The sequence below is a fragment of the Ixodes scapularis genome, unplaced genomic scaffold (assembly GCF_016920785.2).
Source record: "Ixodes scapularis isolate PalLabHiFi unplaced genomic scaffold, ASM1692078v2 PGA_scaffold0__279_contigs__length_252992795, whole genome shotgun sequence".
Taxonomy (NCBI): Eukaryota; Metazoa; Arthropoda; class Arachnida; order Ixodida; family Ixodidae; genus Ixodes; species Ixodes scapularis.
The window spans coordinates 128,648,815-128,673,000 of record NW_024609835.1 but is presented as its reverse complement, the minus strand read 5'-3'; the positions used below and the strand labels follow the sequence as shown (position 1 = coordinate 128,673,000).

Sequence of the window (24,186 nt, the reverse complement as noted above, 5' to 3'; positions counted from 1 at the left end):
CATCCGATCGTCGTGAAGTGACTATTGTCGACACTATATTGGATATGCTGTGCTATTTGAGAGCTTTCTTAAGTCCTGTTCGGATAACGCGGCACCGTGGGAAACATACAATATATGTTGTTCGATAGATGAAACTCGTTGAATTTCATATTGTGCAGGGGAAATACCCATGCATTTCGTATGTTCTGTGTAGTCAAATATTTTGGACAGTTAGGACCTTCGTGGAGTGAGTGACACGGCTAAGTGTATGGTGCCGTAGAAAAATCAACATAATATAAAACAAGCATTCCAGACGCATTTCTTCTATCGCGCACGGACTCACCAACACAGCTTTCATTTCTTTGTTTTTGTTCCCAAAATACTGCAATGCATTCATAAAAACTTCGAGAAATTCTACTCGCTATAGAACACAAAATAAAACATAGAACGTGGCAATTCAGCCTTCACCAACGTCCGGAAGTGCGCCTACGCAGGCTGCCACAGCCCACTGACTAGAAAACCAACAGCCCAGCGCAGTCGGGCAACACTGACGTACCCTCTCAAAACCGAAGACACGCGCCGTAAATCGCTTCGCTCAAGACTGCCGCTGGAAATTAAGGCCTATAGGCTCAGTTAAGAAAGGCTTGACTCTAGCACGATCTACACCAATACTGCCTAGAAGACGAGACGTATGCATGACGTCGTCGCTTTTGAATTCCCGAGCCGCACCAAGTAAACAGAGACGCTGAAAGTTGACGAGAAACGCCGCTAAGCGGCAAAGGCGTCCGCCTTGGCGTCGCCGCGTCCTATAGCGTCGCGTTCGTTGTGAGAAGCTCAGAAACGCGCTGACGGCAATGCTGACGCGAGAATGGCGTTGGATACCGCTGCGCGTCCAGGTGTCCACCATGGCGGACGCGGACCCGGTGACGGCCAACACCGGCAGCGGCAGTCAGCAGGACGAGGACGAGTTCGACGACCTCCCCACGGAAGCTGGCGGGGACAAGTCGCCGGACTGCGACGAAGACGTCACCTTCCTCGAGCGCAGCAGCAAGAGCACGGCCAGCGAGCCCTCGCACATGGTTCATAACGGCAACCACGACTCCGGCTACGCACCCTCCAACGTTGAGGAGACACAATTCTCCAAGAAGGCGCACAACGACAAGGTTAGTGTCGTCACCGTTACCATTAGCATCTTCGTGCTTCGAACTATACGGAGCGCAAGTTTGTCCGCTTCTTACACTAGGACTGCGATGGTGTCAAAACGCCTAAAGTCATTGGATTCTGGGAAAGTAGCGCCATTGCCTTACCTACCTGCTAGCCGGACACAAACGGATACTAGAATACAGACGACCAAAAGTAGCAAGGCGATTGGCTATCTGTTTACGTTGCCATGGAAATCACCGTCTTGGTCCACTCAATTCTTCGAAACTTTAAAGGGATACTGAACCAAGGAATTCAGTGTCCATAATAAGTGGCGCACGTTCTTTCCACGAGCTAGCAGCCGCCGGTGTGCGCGAGCACACGCAACGAAAATGACGTCAAAGACCTCCATTCTCGCTTAAGAGGACAGTGAAATGCATGGGCTTCGGGCCAAAGAAGACTAAAGACAGGCTTTTCATCTCTACAAGTGAAACCTACGTGCTTTTTAGACCAATTAATCGCTTACCTATTACACCGGACACCGCTGTGTAGATGAAACACGTCTCTTTATTCTCCTTTGGCTTGAAGCCCATAGATTTCACTGTCATCTTAACCGCGAATGGAGGTCTTTGACGTCATTTTTGTTGCGTGTGCTCGCGCACACCGGCTGCTGCTGGCTCGTATAAGAACGTACGCCGCTTATTATGGAAACTAAATTCCTTGGTTCAGTATCCTTTTAAATGGGTCGTTCTAAACCAGTCGCGCCCAGATCACTGTGGAGCATCGTCGTACCGGAAGCGTTCCTCGCCAATATAAGCGTCTTTGGCACTGTGTATTCAGTCAACTTAATTATCATGCCAATCTCCGCGAACCTCTTTCAGTTATATTGTTCTTCTTCCGTCTTTTAAAACCGTAAACTTATTTCTCAGTGTTTCCAAGCACCGACACAGCATGTGGTGGTGGTGGTACGAGGATGTACGCTTGTTTCGCTGGTGTGTGGGAAGCAAAATCTTGGTAAACAAGGAACGTCTCCATAAAGCTACTCGTCACCAGCGATTATAGATCGGTTCACCAAGAACAGGGGAGTCAGGAAGAAACAGACCGTTCTCAATAAGCGTTCGGCGCATGAGTGAAGCCGCCATAAGATTAGTTCACAGGAGGCAAGCGGCAGTACAGTGTACTAGAGCGGCAGTGCCCGGGAGGGCTCCTGCCGTCTCGTGCACTTCATGAGCGAGTTCCAGCGAGATTCGGGCACGTGCAGAAAGAAGACTAAAGTTCGCTCGTTGCATTGCGACAGCAAGGGCGTAGTCAAACTGGCTGGTGAGATCGGCCTATTGCTCATTTCACGGACTAAAATAACGACCATACGGGGAGCTTGGCGCTACTTTCCCAGGATCCAGTAGTTTTAAGAACGCCAAGCCCTTATTGACCGATCGAAGAAAATAGTGGGTAGAGCCCAAGGCATCGATCATTGAGGTCTACCCTGTCCTTTCAATCAGAGCCAATCAAAGCTCGGCGTCGTTCGGACGTCACCGCAATCGGTGCGCAAGAAGCAGGCGACTTGCTCTCCGCATAGTCACTGGGAGCCTCAGAAACGCAGGTCATGGTGAACTCCGGCCATCTTGTTAGCGCCCTGCGGCAAATGCGATTGTGTTATTAGCCGGGAGAACGATAAGAACGCTGAAGATAAAATCATAAGGCCAGAGGCGTGAAGATGACAGGTCACGCCCTGCGTTTTCCGAACTTTCAATGACAATAGAATCATTACGAACATCATTTCCACTGCTTCCGTCACTGTTGGGAGACCGAAAAGACGCAGAACTCAAGTTGGCGCCCCACGTTTATTCTCACGTCATTTTGACGTCATAAGAATGAGCCCGAGCGCATACAGAAATTTTTCTGCCTTCTCGCAAAACCTGAACGAAGACGTGTAAATTTACAGCCCAGGCGGCACACAGTATAGCGCCGATATAGGATCAAATCTGAAACATTGTGCCGTTACCGTTTTGGTCCAGCCAATATCTGTGAAAAAAGGGATGGGTCGCGCCGACGCCATCCTGACATAGCCAGCCGGCAACGGCCAGGCGGCGCCAGCAGGGTGAGAGCGCAAAGTTATACCCTGCATCCTTGTAACTTGGCAAAGGGTGAACAATAAGCCCCACATTGCGCGCCGAAGGCTTCGAAATGCGCGACGTATACGAGCGCAACGCACACATATTGGAGCATGACGCAGCGAAAAGCCTGATATTTTTTCGGAGTTGAGGCGCGCTCCGGTGGTACGCAGTCACGTTCCGATTGGCCCGCCAGGGCCGTAGCTTCCGCTCTACTGGCACATTACGCGATCACGGCTTCCGGGGATACCCAGTATTTCTTGCTTCAGACACTAGGCTAAGCGGCGCCACAAGAGTAAACGCTCACGTGTGAACAATGCAGCCGCCACTCCCAGGGGTACCCAATATTTCTTGCTTCAGTCGCTAGATGGCACCAAACCAAACAGCATTGCAGGTTGCCTATACCGTATGCGACGCCGTTTTTGGTTGAGTGTCAAGAGTGTCCTGCGTGAATGGGCTATACCGGCGAGGTATTTCTATTTCTTAATCGCCCTAAATCCGACGTTAGAAACGAAAAGTAAAACAAGATTAATAAGCAAAACGGTATATACTTACTTTTAACGCGAGAAACACATTCTCCTCTCAAGCCTTGAACAAACTGTTGCGCCCTCATTTCGGGTATTACAAACTCACCCGACTGGGCCTCGCACAACTTACAACACCTTCACTGAGATTTTATTTGTGTGTGTAGTTCTGAAGAAACAATGCCGCAAGACAATCGAAAGTGCCGAATTCCTGACACTCCCGCTAGAGTACGCGTTTCTTATCTCTGCGTGGTGACACCAAAATATCTAACGTCCCTATGCTTTTTTTTTTTTTTTGGTACGCGTGAAACCGCGTTGTCCGTTTCATGCTCTCAACGTATAAGAGCTTTCACCCATGCTTCGACAGCGTTCGAATTTGTTTTGTGTATTTATTTTGTGATTTTGCGATCGGCATCAGAGCAGGCACGCTATCTGCCTGCAGCAAGTCCTGACGTATCCCATTTTGCGACCCTCCCTGGGCAGCGCAGGTGGCCTATACACCTTTCCAAAAAACGCTCCTAGGCCGCCGCCATGTTGCTGATGCTGATGCGGCTGGTGCGACTCTCGCGCCCTCTATCAGCTAGAAGTTTTCTGCCACTCTCTGGGACTGTGAAGACCCGCTCAGCGCGGTTCTCTACCTACGTTTTTGCGGTTTTGCATTCGACGTTTTCTCACTTTCTTGAAAGTTTCCACTTCATTTTTTTTTTTATGCGTGCTGCCTACCCTTCTTGTGTTATCTTCCATTGTGAGAAATAAGGCTGGTAAGTGCCTGTCATTCAAGCTTTTCTGCTCAACATTCACGGGAAACGAAGGAGGTGAAGGACGTCGAACGACCCTCGACGCGATTTTGCGAACATTGTTCTCCCACCTCCCAGAGATAATCCGCGTAGAATCCTCAGTCATCTCCAAAAATAGTTGCCCGGGTTGGGGTGAGAAACGGGTCAGTCGCGTTTGTTTCTTTGCCTTGGTGCGGTTGTGAAAAAAAGGAAGCTCTCCCCGAAACGTGCCCCAAACGAAGTCATCTCGGATTCCGTCCGATCGTCAAGATGTGACTGTCGTCGACTGTGACTGTGTTATTTGAGACCTTTCTCAAATAAATTCTTTTTGGATAACGCTGCATCGTGTGGTATGTACGATATATTGTTCTAATGTTACCACTTCCTCAAATGCACGTCCGTGTCCTGTCCATCGGTAAACACGTTATTTGTGAGCGTGAAAAATGCATGCCTTTCGGCCGTCTTCTGTTGCAATTTATTTTTGACAGCAAAGCGCTTTGTCGCTTCACATGCGGCGAATCCCGCGGCGTTGTCAAAACTGATCGTAAGAAAAAAACAAATAACTAGAACTATACATTCCAGTCGCACTCGTTCTGTCGCGCGCGTACCCAACAAAAACAGTTTACAGTTTTTTTTAGTGTGGCATAATACTTTCTCAATGCCCTCGGGAAAATACATGTACAATCAAACACAAAATAATGCGGGAAAAAACGAGAATTTAGCCGCCAGCAGCGTTTGAAACTGCGCCTACGCAGGCTGCGCCTATTGAAATCACAGTCCACTCGGTTAGGGTTAGGAGGGACGCCGGTGAGAGTCTAGCCTCAAACTCAGTGACTGGGCTCGAAAACGGTTTGTGGCCCCTGGGGTCGAGTGTTTTTTGGAAAGGTGTATACAAAGCAGCAGAGGGAGATTAGCTGCTTCGTCCTCCTTCCCTTTGACCTCGTCTTCTGATAAGCCAGCACACCTTCTTTTGTGTCTTCGTGTGACTGTGAGCAAGTCCGAAGGCTGCTTCTAGCAAATCAGAGCGGTGGTGCAAAACACGTGACCGCTCTCCGTAGGGCAAAAACGCTTGGACGAAAATTTGTCACGTGACTCGCTCTGACGCGCTGATGGAGTCACTGGGGCCGTAGTCTTTGCCGTATTCCGAGTTATGGTGAGTTGTACTTGTATGAGCCACGTATAGGTCCCGTTTGCGCCCGTCAGGCGTCAGTGTTCTCCTGTTTTCCGTGCGTTGCAGTCGCAGCGGTGATTTTTCGTCTTGAACGGCCGGAGTACGTCCATAGTAACTTTTTGTGAATGGTCGTTTATTTCGTCGGAGTCCATGGAATTATTGTGCTGTGTTGGACGGACGCGTTTTGACAACGAGCTGCTCATCGGCGGTCCCGAGAACTCCGCTAAATGTGATCGACCGCCTTCAACCTCGACATTGTGTTTGCGTTGTTTTGTGCTGCCCGAATCGGATTGTGCATCTATCACGGCAGAGAGCTGCTCATCACCGACCGCGAGTCTTCCGTTGAATTTGAGCGACCGTTTCATCACCGACGTTGTGTTTGTGAATTGCTCTGTGCTACCCGAATCAGATTATACAGCTATCACGGATTACACGAGATTGCTGTTTTATTTGTAAGTACTCTGCAGGCATTCTTCTGATAGCAGTCTTGATTCCGTCTCAATAAATCATTTTACTGTTTACAAACATGAACTGCCGCTTACGCCTTAAGCAACTCTTGGTCGTTCCGTCTTTGCCAGCCTGTCAAGTTTTGCTTACGTCACCAGAGATAGAAAGCATTAAAGTAGGTTTAGGCGAAGGAAAGCCCTACTAAAAGTTTGAATGTATTTATTTTAAGCCTTTAAGAATTACGTAGTTTTGTCACGAAAACTTAACATTATGCCACAAATGCTCGCGTTTGAGGTTTGTCATTGGTTTGTCGCGAATTCGCAAGAGAAAACGATAAAACCCACGCTCGTTTTTTTTTTTTTTTTTTTTTTTTTTTTTTTTATCAGGTTGAAAAAAGAAAGTGGTCCGCATGTCTCAACTTGTTAGCAATCATTTCTCTTTTAATACTTTTTTATGAAGTGCTTCGGGGGTCTGTGCCCATTTCTGTTGATGTGTTATACATTTTGTATTACCTATTCTAGCTGAATAAAGTTAGAGTTACTGCACAGGCGAGCTGGTGAAGGATCATAGTAAAAGGAAAAACCGAGACTAGAGACAAAAATGGGGACAACACAACACGTCACAAAACTTTTTGATACAGCGTTTTGTTGCCCAAACTTTTTGTCACTAGTCTCGGCGTTTCTTCACCATGCTCTTCTAGCTGCAGTACACCCTTTTGGAACAGTGTGCTGCTGCCACCACACCCAAATAAAATGGTTTAGAGCAGAAGCACACCTTTCTGTGGAGGGTGTAAAGAATTACACATTTTTCTGGGGCGTTTATGTACACCAATAAGGGGGTAAGTTGTCACCCATACCATGTACACCAAGAAGGGTGTGAAAATGTTTAGTGTGATGGAACGACGACAAAGAGAGGGCGGTGTGAGTGTAGACATGGACGATGCGGATCGCACAGCGGCAAATCTCTGAGAAACCTTTATCATCTACCTGAGAGCCTACTGATCTTGAACATGGTGCCTATTGATAACTTATCTACTCATATACCTATTGCTAAATTACCCAAGCAACAATGATAATGCAGGGAATGGTGTTCTACGCGCCGCTTGCGCCGGCATCTGCAGTATAATGGCCGGTTCTCACTTGCAGCGAAGCGCTGATGTAGCGCTCCTCACGTGCCATCAGCTACTTATCGTAAGCCATGAGCAACAGTTTCGACGGTGCGATACAATGCTGGTGAACGCTGCCGTCAGCACGCGCTTAGCGCGAGGTTAGCGCTATGCTTGTAGCGCTCCGCTGCATGTGTGAACGGGCCTTAAGGCTGCGGTACCACGGCGGCCATCTTGAACAAAACATTAGTTGAACCACCAGGGCGGCGTTGGCTGTCCGTATGAGCAAATGCTGCAAAACCTGCGCGCCAATTTCGAAACCCTTTTTCCCGTCGCTTGCGACCTTGAGTTTCCTTCTCCACCCTTACGCCCCTCCTTTCACGTGTTCACCCTCTGGCGCGTCGCGCCCACGTTCATTGTTCGGAGGACAATGTACCGGATAATCCCCAACTTGAGGCCCCCTGCCAAAATTGTCCTGCTGCCAAGTGATTTGAGCGAGATGGGGTTTTGAAGCGGTATGAAAAAGTGGGACCGTCAATTTTGAACTATGCCCTTTCGATACTGCATAACTTGTGTACGGGGCTGGCCAAGGCACGGGCGCGAGGACGTAACTGTATACAATGCTTGGGTTGCAGGAGCACTCGCGCGTAGAAATGGTAGGACGCGCTTTCTGAAATCACACGCCTACATTCCGCAGCGTTGCAATCCTAACACAGTAAAACAGAGTACATCTTCGGACAGTGCGTGAGTTGATGCCGGCCGTACGAAAGACACACCTCGCGCTTCCTGTCACTACTGCCTCTGCTTGCACGCGCTGCCGATTGGCGGTTCTTTCTTTATTTTGTTTCGTCGCTCTTTTGAAAATACTGAAACTAATATTTTCTCAGACCCTGCTCATCGTACCTCTGCACTACAGTTGTGTAAACACGTTGTGATGTAATTTGAGATATGGGACGGAGTGTCTACATTCTTATTTCGTGTGTAATGCCGGCATAATATTCCTTTGCTGCCAGAGGGTCAAAACAATGGTAGGGTCGGCAGCAAAAACTATTTCAATGACCGAATTATGATCAAACACCAGTAAGAACATAAAAAAGAAATCACATGGGGACAATAAAAATTTTGCTACAAGAGGATGGTGCGTGGGGCACAAACAATATTCGGAGTGACGTTGAGGGAACGCGACAAGCCAGATCTTTCCTGATGGCAGCCGTAAAAGTTGATCTGGTGCCTCGTTTTTATCGGCTTTGCACGGAAACTCGTAAACTACCGACTATCTTGTCAGTGGTGAACATAGTGAGCATGAACTGGATGATTTTTTTGTTGTTGTTTTTGTTTCTGTAGTTAAATGAGAGTATGGAAATATGAGACGTCCGCTGACGCTTGCGTCGGCTAACGGAACCTCAATCGCCGATCGCGGCCGATGTCATGGGCGTATACAAATACATCAAGTCGTCTGAGCGGGAGCAGTTGAAGCGCCGCACTTTTTTGGCCGGTCAGTAGAGACTCCGCGAATTCTGACTCGAGGCTACTCTGTGCGGAGGGAGCCGCTACTGAGCGCGACCAATCGGAAACCAAGGATGGCTGAAATTTCCTAATTGCCATGAGATTTGCAAATTCGTTCTTCCCGCCGTAGTAAATTCGTCCGAATCGCTATTCGATTTACTAATCGATAATTTGGATGAAAAGATATATTTCAAAATTCGTACGTGGCTCACCAAATGGCAATAAAATTGGTATAGGATTTCAAACCTATATAGTGTCGCCCTAATTTACAAACTTGTTTCACTTGAAATTAGTGTTCACGCGCAAGCGAGCTGGTGGAAGCCTATACTAAAAACGCCAGAAACAAGAGAAACAAAAAATAAATAAATAAGAGCGGGATAAGCGCAACACAGTCTCAAATCACAGCTGAAAATGGTTACTTGGTAAGTGTAAATGTCCAGACATTGTATTAGTAAAATGTATATATATATATATATATATATAAAGAGTGACGAATGTTGACAAATGCTTCCGTTGATATATGGGCAAAAGTGATGTGCGCAGACACAGCAGCCGTAGGATGAAAAGAATAAAATTCTAATTTAATGGCGAAAAAAAGTCACGCAAGAAAAAAGGGTGAAGTGCCGAAAAAAAGTTGTATTAGTTTACGGGAATAATGAAGACTAGGCACAAGGGCACTAATTACGCGGGAAAGAAACTTCTAAACAGGACGGAGTAAAAGTCAAAGTTAACACACAAGAACTTACAAAAATAAATTGTTAAATGAAAAATAAAATAAAGAATTGAAAATAAAAAATGTATAAAAAATAAGAAAAGGGCCTGACGTCCGTCGACGTTTCGGCAGTGGCACTGCCTTCTTCAGGACGTCCTGAAGGTCCTGAAGAAGGCAGTGCCAGGTCCTGAAGAAGGCAGTGCCACTGCCGAAACGTCGACGGACGTCAGGCCCTTTTCTTATTTTTTATACATTTTTTATTTTCAATTCTTTATTTTATTTTTCATTTAACAATTTATTTTTGTAAGTTCTTGTGTGTTAACTTTGACTTTTACTCCGTCCTGTTTAGAAGTTTCTTTCCCGCGTAATTAGTGCCCTTGTGCCTAGTCTTCATTATTCCCGTAAACTAATACAACTTTTTTTCGGCACTTCACCCTTTTTTCTTGCGTGACTTTTTTTCGCCATTAAATTATAATTTTATTCTTTTCATCCTACGGCTGCTGTGTCTGCGCACATCACGTTTGCCCATATATATATATATATATATATAAAGTAAAAAATGCGTACTGTCGGAGTTATTAAAGGGGCGGTGCAACGATTTTATGATTAAAATAATTTGCATCTCGTCATTTTGACGTTGTTTATCGTGTCCCGGAGAATAGAGAAAACACTTCCTTCATCAAAAATGTCGCGATTCCGCTGCTTAATCGCAAAGCAAAGGTCGAGCTTTTTCCCCCGCCTGCAGCCCCAAGTGGCAGCCGAAGGAACTACGGCGGTAAGATTATGTGACCTCGCTCGGCTCTAAGCCGCAGCATAGCGCCCGCTAATGCACGCAGAGAGAGGGAGGGGAAGCGTCCTCCGAGATAGCACAAGGGAAGCTACACGGCACTCCGAATGACGTCACTGGGAGTGCGACCAGGTGTGACCCTGAAGGCTGGGAGTGAGTTGAGGGGTGCCCGAAATACCAATCTTTATCTTTTTTTTACGCAAAAACTAGGACACGCAGGCGAAATCGGTTTTCTGTTCTTTACTTCAGAAGTGTCTGGGGGCAACTTCCAGAAATCTTTGACCGAAGTCCGAAAATCATTGCACCGCCCCTTTAATTCGAAGTTTATTCCGACGTTTCGAGCGGGGACCGTTCTTCATTAGGTGATGAAGGGTGGTCCCCGCTCGAAACGTCGTAGTAAACTTCGAATTAGTAACTCTGACAGTACGCATTTTTGCCTTTGTATATATATATATATATATATATATATATATATATATATAGAGAGAGAGAGAGAGAGAGAGAGAGAGATAGGTAGATAGATATTTTTCACTATTTGCTGACGGCCGAAACTAACTATGCAACACAACAAGTAAAACCACAGAGCTGCCCCGCCTCATATCACCCTCAGTTGGAGCTCGACTGACACATTGCGCCGATCAAGCATCACCAACAGCTCAACACCTAAACGCCACGGCGTTCACTATCTTTGTTTGGGTGATTCCACCCACTAATATAACAACTCATACAATGCGCCGTGATAAAGTGCTTTTTGTCTTTGTGTATGTGTTTTCGCGACATCTAACCTCTGTTTGCGCTCTGACTAAGAACGAAACCATGTATACTAAAACATCGATAGTGGTCTCTATTTTTAGCGACGCTCGCACACGTCTTGCCTTTGACGCAGTGGCATTCTCATCTCCCATACACGGACATTTGGACAAAATAGGTTGGTCGGCCTTCACTCATTAGCTGCGGAACGTTTTGACCGTGACGTATGTATAATTCAAAGAAGCACCGACAGGCGGGTGCCCTTTTGAAAACAAATCATGTTCGCGTAGAGATATTTAGCGGCTATAGTATAGTCCGTGGGTATTTATTTCTAGGCCAACTCGTCGGCGTCAGTCGGTACAGGCGCTGGAGGCGTGATGAAAATGCTGGCAGATGTCGGCTTGACGAGCCCCACACTCTCCCCTTACAGCAGATGGCAAATAAACCAACAACAATATTTGTCGACGGGCAATTGATTGAAGAGGCCAATCGGTAGTAGGATGACTCGACAAAGGGTAATTCATCAAAAATTCCAACTCGTTGACAATTGTTTGTGAGGCCATTCAGTTTCCACATTGCACTCATCTTCTGTATTAGAACACATACACATGTTAGACATTTTAATATAAGCAAGTTTCGGGCACCGGATATGTTTTTGAAAAGCTGTTTCACCGAATTTCGCATCTCCCGGTTCGTCGAATTTTGATATGAAATCATAATGTAATTATTATACTGGTCACTTCTTCAATTAGAAATGGTTACAGATAATTATAAAATAAAAGTAGGCTTTCGCAAAAATTATGTCGATTATAGGCTATGCCAACGTAGCCGAACAGTAAAAAAAAATGTTATGAGGGTGTTTTTGTTAGGGTTCAAAAAAGACAAAGGCGATTCTTCAAATGAGCACTGGTCACACAGGCCGACTGGTAACATAATTAAAATAAAAGCACCGACTTCACAGAACAGGAAAAAACAATTTCACTAGACGTTTCGCCTCCATGAATAAACGCCTCCATGAATCATGAATAACCAACTCGCCCAAGCTGAAGTTCTGACCAGTTTCGCCTCCCTTGCGGGAGGCATCTTCAGTAGTCACACAACAATGCCTGTGTAAGCTTCGTGGAGAGGGCCGCGTTTTTTGTTACACACGGATCTGTGTGTCCCTGCGAACAAACCACGATTCTAGGATTTTCGGGACCCCCATCTGTCCTCCCTCGCCAAGGTCGTCGCGGCCGGGAAGTCAAAATAATGCCCTATTGTCCACACATAGTACACCAGTTCAGACTTCAGTCGGGTCGCGTGGGATGCGCACGTGACGTCACGCTTGTGTTTACAAAGCAAATGAAAAGTTCAACCTCAAGTCAACGCTATTTATCAAATATGTCCGTACTTCGTGGAGGGGGCCGCGGTTTTTCTTACACACGGATGTGTCTCTGAGAACAAACACGATTTTAGGAGATTTTCGGGACCCCCATTTTTGTCATAGGGTGACTCGTTTATCGGACTGTTCGTCGCAGCGAGAGTACAGGGAAGGATAATAATTCATACCCTATATCGTGCAGAAGAGAAGAATATAAAAAAAAAGAAAACGAAGCGAAAATTTCGATTTCCTTTCTTGTGGACAGGGCATTGTAGGTGAACGTGGCTTCCTTGTTTGATTCGCCAAAGTAGCAACAAAGCGACATTTTACGATCGAGCGAGCACCGTCGGAAACACTGCCCAAAATAATTTTATAGGGAGTTTCACGGCTTTCCACTGCGACATAAGCACGTGGATAGAAAAACAAATATTGACAACAATAATTGTCGAATATTTTTGGCACGCTCACACCTGGTTTTTCTTCATAATTTGGTGACTCATATGTTGATTTTGTTTGCGGAACCGTACTTCTGACCGGCAATTGTATTGCGTACGCGAAGCTTTTGCGTGCGATCCACTACAGTTAATTATTTTGGGGTGTCCAAGTTGAAGCGGTGCGTGTTATTTTTCGATCTCTCTCCGAATGATACAAAGTTTCACGTTTTCACCCTGTGAGTGAAGTGAGTTGGTCAGTGCCAGCATCGAAGGCTAACTTCGAACGCATCGCGGACAAAGATATATATGCTCTTATCACTGTAGCAAAATAACGTGGCAGTATTTGTGCTCTTGTTATGATCGTGTACCATTGTAGTCGACGTCATCCCAGCACGGCGTATCGTTTTTGTATTCGGTTCAGCCCTGCAAACCACACTTAGGAAAAAAAAGGAAGTTTGCACCTTGTTTGTTCAATTTTTTGTTATACTGCAGAAACATATTGCGCCCCGTGTTTTTGAAGGCACGGTAGACGGTGGTGACGGTGAGGTGACCGACACCCATGTCAGCCGGCGTCTCGCTCGACCTCCTCGGAGGACAGGTCGTTTTTACTGGTGACTGGTGCATACGTGGAGCAACTCCGCGCGCATTGCGTTCTTCATCTCAGAGAACGCAATACATGACTCAGCTCTATCTCGTCATCGCTCCAAAATGACAAGTGGAATTCGCAACTGTAGTCGGTGACAGGTCAAGAACGAAGTGGGAGCTCCTCCCACCCTGTTCCACTTCAGCGGAGCGAACGGGGGAGAGGAGGTCGCCCCCTCTCCAGCGTTCACAAATGGCAAATATTAGTTTATTAGGCCACTAACTGTCAATTTACGCTCGTTCCTTTACGTCCGCCGCAGCCGATAATGTTATCCCCGGGAATACCAAAAGTATAATTTCTTTCAGTAAAAAAAACAAAACAAAACAAAACAGAATAATAAAACGCCCGGTATATCACAGCTTTGACAACGCTTCACGTGTGTGAGGTTCGATGACCGACAGAGAACCACCGCTGGCCGTGCTCCCGAAGCGGGGAAGTGCAATTTATGGAGACCGATCATATTATCAGAAAGGTGCAGACTAGGGAGCCCTCATGTGCGCGAAGCGCACATGGAGGCACTCTAAGGCAGACAATCCAGGAAAAGTATTCTTACAACTATGAGGTTCCAGTTGTACTTACACATGCATTATCGTCAAATTTGACGGAGTTCCTTCCAACACTAAAGAGTTGTCAAGAGTGAAGATTATAAAGGAGAATATCAGCAGGAATCTATTGTCTGTTTACTGAAAACAAAACAAGCATCAGAAAAACGCATTTAGGCGGCCGGGGAGGCCAGAAGCACGGACTGCGCGCACCCAGCGTGGAACCAGCGAATGAGAGGGCACTCCTAGCAATCTGTTTTCAGAGCCACGGTATGCCGGGCTGCCGGCCAAATGTCCACTTTAATTCTATTATGGCTTTCGAAACGTAAATACACGCTCGAGAATTTTCAACAATATCACGCGAGCGCCGACCGGCCTGTAGATCAGCGCATCGTCACGGCGCGAAGTAGCGATATCAATGACAGTACGCGCGTGCGCAGAAGAAACGCGCCGAAGTCGGCGTCGGCTGCTAAGCTGTTTCCCCAATCACGACCCACCCCTGGCGCGACGCCCACCGCTTGCTCCACCCCATAAGCAGGGGACCTAGTAATCAAAGCGACACACACGGTACGCAAACACGAACAGCAGCCAGTAGGAAGGACACCGACACGAGCTTAGTCAGCGAACGAAAATACAGACACAAACTTCACTCTAGGCAAACAGAGCAGGGGTAGTTACAAGGATGAGATGCGTGCGCAGACGGAGGTAAGCAGTGCACAATAAATACGCGAAAACTCGAAGCAACCGAAGAACTACGCAGCAAACACGTACGTGCACACGCACCAGAAGCACGTGCGTCACGCTGCGTATCTACGCAGAACTGGCGATTTTGGCATTTCGGTAATTTGAAACTTCGATATCGATTCCGTGAACAATTTATTCAGCAAACTGAACCGGTGGAGCCTCGCATAAAAAAAAAATCGTTTAACAATATGAAAGCGACTGAAATTCTTCCTAAAAGCTATATTAGCAGAAAGTACCGTGTTATAAAGGACCTCACGAGTTTCGACCAAGTTTTCCAGCACGTTATTTTGCAAGAAACGGAAGAAGCCAAGTGTACAACCAGTTTCCAAAGCTGGCAACCACAGCTGGAATCAGCGCCATCCTCGGCAGTTTCCTGAACCTGGCGTAGTCACATTTCAGCCACCGCCACATAGAGGGCGCAACCAGACATCCAATTTGTGTTTTCTGTGTGTTTTATGATTCTTTTTAATAAATAGGCTCGATTAGTGAAAATGTGGGCTAATAATCAGGACCTGGAACAGTAATCTCCATTTAATACTAAAAATATCGGCCTAAATGTCTGCCAAAAGGGGTCAAAATACTCGTTTTTGACTATCAACAAATACGTGATTTCACCTATATTCAAACTTTTTTTATGGAAAATCAAAAGTGAAATTTAGAAAAAGGGCCTCGCTTTGCAAAGCAGAATATGTTTTTCTTTGCGGGCCTACAATTTTATTCATGTGTGCCAATCCCTAAGCGCTGTACCACTGTACTACCAAATGAAGTTTGCCAAAATTAGCGGTTTTTGTCACTTTTCACGTGAGCATTCCGAAAAAAGTTTAAGCCATATTACAATGAAATTTAGCGTAACTCTTTCGACCATAATTACAAACTGATTTAAAAAGTTTCAAATAAAATTAGTCTAACTCTTTCGACCATAATTACAAACTGATTTAAAAAGTTTCAAATAAAATGACCGAGTAGGCGCCCAAAACTTCGCGACTGAAGTGCTTCCGCAAAGTCAATTTTTCTAAAGTAAATATCTGTCAAAATAAAATAAAAAACGAAAAAAGGGCCTCCGTTGACAATGAACGCACTCTTCTTCTATAACATTCTAAAATTAAAAAGAAATCGCTCCAATAGTGCATCCTGTACCACTGTACTACGAAACCATGTTTTGCCGAAAAGGTCAATGTTCGCGGGTGCCCTCTGAATTAGCTTTTTGCACTAGGAAAACAAATCCTACATCAGATAAAAGATAATGTTGTACACTACAAGATGATATATAACACATAATTTTAGCAAGCTTGAACACGCCACGATCGCATTTCGAAAACGTGCTGAAAGCGTCATATGTCATGGCCGCCGTGGGACCGCAGCCTTAACTGTTCTAAAGCAAGAACCCAAAACAAATGACATTTTGCACGCGCGTTTGTCAACGCTTTATTTTGGTTATTTTCTTCGAATCTTTTGTACGGGGACGGCTTGGGCGTGCGGTGGTTCGAGCGTAGAGTTTTTAGTCACTTCCACCGTGGTAACTGCACACGAAAAATGCACGGAACCTTAAGCATGACCTGTTTCGTTGTAAAAATAGAGAAATGTCGTTTTGGGCATTTCATTAACTTTCTTTGGTGCCTTTGAACCCGCAAAAGGCATCTAATGTTTTCAACTCATCATATGATTCTTCTGTACTCCGCAGTGACTGATTCTCAAAGCATCAACTATGTAAACGCACTGGCTTGTTATCAGAGGCACATTGCAGAAGGCGTACTCTATCGACGTGCTCTAAGAGCCGCTCATTAGACGGCACAAAGCGCAAAATTTAGTTAAAGTTTCTAATTATTAATTAAACAAAATGTACCCTTTACCACGCCATTGGGGCAGAGGTAGTGGTAAACACAGAATGCACCGTGTGCTGCTTCGCAGTAATGGCTCGCATGTAAACTTTGCATGATCATAACGCCTTAACAGGCGCAAACATAGTCGTCGTAGCGTGTGTGAAAGAAGGCGCTGCCAATGCTAGCGCTTGAGCGGTAATGGGAGGCGAAGTTCGAATCTTTTGCGGTCGCAAATAATTTTGTCTGGAGCCTGCCGAGGTTCGACCTTTACGAACTTAGAACGCTAATTAAGTTCTCCAAACGTTCGACGTAAGTTTGACTTTCTTTGTTCGTCCGTGAAAACTCGAGATCTGGACTCGTACTGCTGTATTCTTGTATACCTTACGGTGGTCGTTCTTATCTTAAAGTTCTGTATGAACCATCAGCAGAAATCTTCTGGCTTAATATTTTGAAAAAACTAAAGTCGCCTGTAATTTTTCCAAAGAAGAAACAATAATAAATGTGTTATCGTATAGTGGATTTACCCAATACTGTCTTAATTTTTGATCTTCACTCAAAGAAATAGGGGGTGTACACGGGTACTGCCCTTGTCCCATATGTAACTCCCCAAAACTACATTTCGTCGTTCTGTCCACTGACGTCGAGCTGGCGATACCAACTTTTACGAGCGGCTCAATAGTCGAGCGGTACAACTTATTAAAATAGGTAACGTACTCATTAAAGGCTGCATTAATACACACAAGGTTTTCATGGCCCTGCTTCAAAACATCAGTAATTTTTGTGTAGTTTTTGACACGCACATTAGCTATTTAGTACGTTATATACAACAGCTATCAAAGCGCCCGTAAAAGTTGGTGTCGCCAGCTCAACATCAGTGGACAGAACGACGAAATGTAGTTTTGGGGAGTTACATATGGGACAATGGGACTATACCCTGTACAACCCCTATTTCTTAGAGTGAGGGATTTATTTATGTTAAAAAATTAAATAGGAAGAATCAAACATATGTTATATTGATTATTTAAAAAATCTTAGTTTCTAAAAAAAAAAAGAGCTAGATTCACTACTGACGAAAACAAAATGCCGCCATAGCACAGTCAGCGCCATAAACGCGTGCAGGGACACGCACGTTCACGCGCTTCTGAACAAAAAGTAAAAATAAAAGTGTGGCCCAAAATGGCCAGATGTCTCCACCCTAAGCGGAGCGCACATGAAGGCGCCCTAGAGCGGCTTTTTTGCCTCGCCCCCTCGTTTCTCGCAGGTTCTCCCATTATACGTACAAGCGCACTCACGCGACACCTTCTTGAGAACGTGGCTCTAGCCGTGGATCCGCTCTGCCACCCACCAGAGGCCAGGGTCGGGCAGTCGCAGATCGGACACGAGTGCATCGTCAGTGCTGGGATTCGACTCGCTCTCAATCAGTGAAGACACGAGTTTCAGCTAAACGCTAAGGCAGCACTCGTGTGGGCTCGTCTATTGCAGGCGCGTTTGCAGGGAATGGTTGGGATCCATTTAACATCTTGTGCGTCAAAAAACAGTATTTTCTTTAGCGGCTTTGTATACTTCGTCTTTTGTTAAGTCCACACGCAGTCACCGCTGTGAGCCGATCAGACCAATCAGACAGCGTCAAAAGCGCACCATAAGGGCTAATCATGCACAGGTTAGACCAATCAGACAGCGTAAAAACCGCAGCATAAGGACGAATCATGCACAGGTAAGGCCAAACGACATGCGCTTTTGACGCTGCTTTATTGATCCCGTTAGTTCTTAGCGTCAGCTGCATCGGAACTTAGGATTACGCAAAGTATAGTAGCACAGTCTGGGGGTGGACCAATCCCTCAGTCTTCCGAGGGTGATTGGTTTCCCCGGGCTTGCTTTTATATTCCCGACTGAAGGTAGATTCTATTCGGATTTTGTTTTAGTGGCAATGATAAAGTGACACCAATTTAACAGTAATTAAAACTTTACGTACTCATTTTATCGGTTATCTTTCCTATGGAATGTAATATAAATTAACGGCGTGGTGGTACATTTTCTTTTTTATTCCTTGTTTTAAGTAGTCGAGAAATGTTTGTTATCGAGCTACGTTTACGTAATAACGCGATGAATTTAGGGACGAGTTTTCGGAGCGCAGTATATATGACTTCACCTGCACTTCATAGAAACAATAGAATTCTGCTGTGTGTTAATCGTGCCATCAAAAACAAACGCTGGACTTGCAGAAAACAGGTCGTGCTCGGGTTATTGTAGAGAAGTCAAAAAAAAAAAAAAGCGGTCGGGCTCGGGTTTGGGTTGTGCCGAAATACGTTACGGTCGTCTCGTAATCGGGACCACGCTCGAAAAGACCGTTTGACTTGAGCCAGGTTCAGGCCAGCTTCTTATCGGGCAGAGTTCGGTCAGGCCTCAGAATTCCGTCCCGAACTACAGGGTGTCACAAATGAAAATTTACACTGTCTTTTTTACCGCAAAAATAAACTAGGCGTCGCCGAACGCTCATTCTCCGCCCAAAGGTAGAGCTAGAGGTCACAATCAGATGCCAAAGTTTCAGCCCGATCCGATAACTTAATCAAAAGTTATAAGTGATTTTCTGAAAATTTCAATGGGAAAATGGCGGCCGACGGTGTTTTCAAACACATGGGGCTCTATGGCACCAGAAACCGAAAACGGGCGAAAATGGGCTCCATTTTCCCATTGAAATTTTCAGAAAATCACTTGTAACTTTTGATTGAGTTATCGGATCGGGCTGAAACTTTGGCATCCGGTTGTGACCTCTAGCTCTACCTTTGGGCGGAGAATGAGCGTTCGGCGATGCCTAGTTTATTTTTGCGGTGAAAAAGACCGTGTAAATTTTCTTTTGTGACACCCTGTATGTTTTGAACCATTTTGGGCAGCGATGAGGATTCTTATCAAATAGAGCTTTCCGAGAAGCATTCTTGTACCCAGAGCTCGCGCTTCTACTCTGTGACAAGCTTGGAAGTGCGCGTCCGAAGCGACGGTGTTTTCGAAAACAATGGGCTAAAACGTTCTATCTCGACACAGTTCTGAGCGGTGATAATCCAGCTGTTGTTTTTCTACGTGATACTAAACCAGACAGCCCCGCTCTTTCGCTAAACAAACAATTTTAAAAATTGCCTTTTGGAAAACCAAAGTTTATAGAAAATATTCTATAAAAAAATAAAACGCTGCTGCCAACCCCAGTAAAAAGCTCCTCACCCTTTCTAAAATAAGACTATATCATCCGATTTTCTCTTCTCTTTTTTTTTTTTTTGCTCGGATGACAAACGACCGCCAATCGCGTCTCCTTGTTCTGGGCGTGGACTGACGGCGGCGGCTCTCGCAGGATGCCAAAAAGAACGGCGCCGTGACGCCCCTGCTCACGGTGTCCGTGGTGGGCGGTCCCCCTCCGGACGCGGACTCCCTGAGCAAGAAGAAGTCGCGCTTCAACTTGGGCCGCAAGCACAAGTCCAGTCGCAAGAAGCGGGAGAAGGCCTCCGCCAAGCGGGAACGCAAGGCCACCAAGACACTCGCCATCGTGCTCGGTGAGGGCGTGTGTGAAGACACCGTTTGTGGCTTGTCTCTTCCTTATAAGACGGCCCTATTATGATTATAATGCAATTAAATGCAAAGGGGCAAGCGAGCTGGACAAGAATGATGAAAAATAATCCCTGGAGAAGGGGAACAAGAGGGACAAAGGACAAACACAATCTCCAAACACAGCTAGGTGACTGGTGAGCGACCGAAAAAATCCGCCTGGTCCGGCTATCGAACCCGGGACCTCTCTATTACAAGTGGAGCGCTCTACCAACCGAGCTAACCAGGGGTTAGACGTCAGTAGAGCAAACGGGTTTTATCAGCTGCCACCAGTCTAACACCAACAAGGGTGAACCCGTTTGCTCTACTGACGTCTAACCCCTGGTTAGCTCGGTTGGTAGAGCGCTCCACTTGTAATAGAGAGGTCCCGGGTTCGATACCCGGACCAGGCGGATTTTTTCGGTCGCTCACCAGTCACCTAGCTGTGTTTGGAGATTGTGTTTGTCCTTTGTCCCTCTTGTTCCCCTTCTCCAGGGATTATTTTTCATCATTCTTGTCCAGCTCGCTTGCCCCTTTGCATTTAATTGCATTATAATTATAACATTAAATTGCAAGCTTCACCCTTGTTGGTGTTAGACTGGTGGCAGCTGATAAAACCCGTTTGCTCTACTGACGTCTAACCCTTGGTTAGCTCGGTTGGTAGAGCGCTCCACTTGTAATGGAGAGGTCCCGGGTTCGATAGCCGGACCAGGCGAATTTTTTCGGTCGCTCACCAGTCACCTAGCTGTGTTTGGAGATTGTGTTTGTCCTTTGTCCCTCTTGTTCCCCTTCTCCAGGGATTATTTTTCATCATTCTTGTCCAGCTCGCTTGCCCCTTTGCATTTAATTGCATTATAATTATAACATTAAATTGCAAGCTTCACCCTTGTTGGTGTTAGACTGGTGGCAGCTGATAAAACCCGTTTGCTCTACTGACGTCTAACCCCTGGTTAGCTCAGTTGGTAGAGCGCTCCACTTGTAATGGGGAGGTCCCGGGTTCGATACCCGGACCAGGCGGATTTTTTCGGTCGCTCACCAGTCACCTAGCTGTGTTTGGAGATTGTGTTTGTCCTTTGTCCTACTTGTTCCCCTTCTCCAGGGATTATTTTTCATCATTCTTGTCCAGCTCGCTTGCCCCTTTGCATTTAATTGCATTATAATTATAACATTAAATTGCAAGCTTCACCCTTGTTGGCGTTAGACTGGTGGCAGCTGATAAAACCCTTTTGCTCTATGACGTCTAACCCCTGGTTAGCTCAGTTGGTAGAGCGCTCCACTTCTAATGCAGAGGTCCCTGGTTCGATACCCGGACCAGGCGGATTTTTTCGGTCGCTCACCAGTCACCTAGCTGTGTTTGGAGATTGTGTTTGTCCTTTGTCCCTCTTGTTCCCCATCTCCAGGGATTATTTTTTATCATTCTTGTCCAGCTCGCTTGCCCCTTTACATTTAATTGCATTATAATTATAACATTAAATTGCAAGCTTCACCCTTGTTGGTGTTAGACTGGTGGCAGCTGATAAAACCCGTTTGCTCTACTGACGTCTAACCCCTGGTTAGCTCAGTTGGTAGAGCGCTCCACTTGTAATGGAGAGGTCCCGGGTTCGATACCCGGACCAGGCGGATTTTTTCGGTCGCTCACCAGTCACCTAGCTGTGTTTGGAGATTGTGTTTGTCCTTTGTCCCTCTTGTTCCCCTTCTCCAGGGATTATTTTTTATCATTCTTGTCCAGCTCGCTTGCCCCTTTACATTTAATTGCATTATAATTATAACATTAAATTGCAAGCTTCACCCTTGTTGGTGTTAGACTGGTGGCAGCTGATAAAACCCGTTTGCTCTACTGACGTCTAACCCCTGGTTAGCTCAGTTGGTAGAGCGCTCCACTTGTAATGGAGAGGTCCCGGGTTCGATACCCGGACCAGGCGGATTTTTTCGGTCGCTCACCAGTCACCTAGCTGTGTTTGGAGATTGTGTTTGTCCTTTGTCCCTCTTGTTCCCCTTCTCCAAGGATTATTTTTCATCATCCTATTATGATAGTCATTTAAAAGCAGTCTCTAATTAGGTTAGAAGCAGTGTTCGAGACGTTACAAAATAAATTAACAAAATACGTTACTCGTTACTTGCTAATAAAAAAACGCGTTACCGTAAAAAAAAAAAAGTAAAGCAAGCTAATCCTGCGTTACTTTTTACAAGCGATTTTAGATTTAATTTTTAAAAAGCTAGCGCAGCTTGATTCTAGCGGCAATCTTGGTTCACGTCTTTTTAATATTATTTGTTTTCCTTTAAAATTTCTGGGGCATAAGGTAAATTCTGCGAACTTACCCACGCCTGAAACAGTGACACGCACTTTTTATTCTCACCGGAGATGTCCTCCCGTTTTTTACGTCGATAATCGTCATTCACGTGGTTTGGTAGTAGATCCCCGGGTGTGTTTTGTCTAGTGAAGTGGCGGGAAATTTCCTAGCTCAATTTAAGGAAGAAATTGTCTCGTTCAAATTAAATCGACCATAAAATGATTCCCTAACTTCTTTATCCTATGTTTTAATCCTCCTCCACTCACAAGTGAAATAAAAAATCACCTGGTCATGACGTGATTTTGGCATCGGCGACGATGCCTCCTACCTTCCACCGTGCTTTTTAACCCCACCATAAAACTGGTCATTCTAAAGCGATGATAAGTTCCGTCACGGCACACATTGGCCCTGAACGCGAATTCAAATCTTCGTCGCAGTCGATGTTTGACGAGCGGATACGTCCGACTGACGCCGTGCTATCGAGTCCAAAGCGGGAGCTGGGTTTGGCTTTCATGTTTGGGCACCGCGGATGCATCCCAGTGAAAAGGTGGAGAGCTTTCGAAGGAAACGAAGTACGCAATGGACCGCTATATTTTCAAATTTTCGCACCGAAAAGCAGGCTTTAGGCTTTCTACGTACGTGCAGTAGTTTTATTTTTAGACACCAAACGACACACGATTAGTAAAATCTCAATTTATCCCAGCAAAAATGTGTCTCGTGGTCCCTTTAACAAAGTCCTTTACCGGCTAAACCTAGCAGGAAGGTGCACGACTCTAGCCTGTGTACCGCTTATTGTGCAACCAATAGCAGCTAAGACAAGGCGGGTGCCTTCTAGCAAATGGCACGTTACTTAAAAGCTGATGTAACGCGGTTTGCTTTGTAATCGCACTAACAAACAAATACTCAGATTTTTTTTTTAATCAGTAACGAGTAACGGTATTTAATTACTTCATACCAGTAACGTGTACAAAACTGGCACAAGGAAGCTGCGATTTATATATATATATATATATATATATATATATATATATATATATATATATATATATATATATATATATATATATATATATATATATATAAAGGGTGCTTTTTTCTAAACTTAACAGATTTGTTTAAAAAAAGCCGTGAAAGTTACACTTATGCCGCTTGTGGAGGTGAGTTATACGGCCAGGGGGACATATTATAGAGGCTAATCGTAACGATCAGTCGTCTAATTGAATAAAATTCGTTAATTAACTTTTTATTTAATGAAAATAGACATGGTTCCAATTAGAAACTTGCTCAGCGTCATCGAAAATCACTAAATCAGTCATTTTCAGAAAGACTTTGAGCGCGTGAGAAGCGTAGCAGTGCACTAAAGTTACCACTCTTGGAGCAGCTACAAAGCTAGCGGTTGCGATGAGGCGCCCGCGCGATTTTTCCGTCTCTTATCTAGCCCCAGCCTTGTACCTGCTCCACGAGCGGTAACTTTAGTACGATACTACGCTTCTCACACGCCAAAAGTCTTTCTGAAAATGACTGATTTAGTGGTTTTTGATGACGCTGAGCAAGTTTCTAATTGGAACCACATGTCTATTTTCATTAATAAAAAAGTTAATTAACGAATTTTATTCCATTAGACGACTGATCGTTACGATTAGCCTCTATAATGTTCCACTGGCCGTATAACTCACCTCCGCAAGCGTCATAAGTGTAACTTTTACGGCTTTTTTTAAACAAATCTGTGAAGCTTAAAAAAAATAAATAACACCCTGTATATATATATATATAT

General features: G+C 45.3%; 1 protein-coding gene and 1 non-coding gene across 2 annotated transcripts in view; both read left to right on the top strand.

Annotated features, from left to right (window-relative positions):
* Positions 1-24,186, top strand: part of LOC8043871 (dopamine D2-like receptor) — a 1,482,298-nt gene that overhangs the window by 1,454,641 nt on the left and 3,471 nt on the right. Inside the window, exons 7-8 of the mRNA XM_042289826.1 lie at positions 876-1,142; positions 19,892-20,090. Of these exons, the coding sequence (XP_042145760.1) occupies positions 876-1,142; positions 19,892-20,090 (466 nt within the window). The remainder of the gene's footprint in view (positions 1-875; positions 1,143-19,891; positions 20,091-24,186) is intronic.
* On the top strand, positions 21,367-21,439 carry Trnar-ucu. The gene has a single exon. It is a non-coding gene; the product is annotated as a tRNA-Arg (tRNA).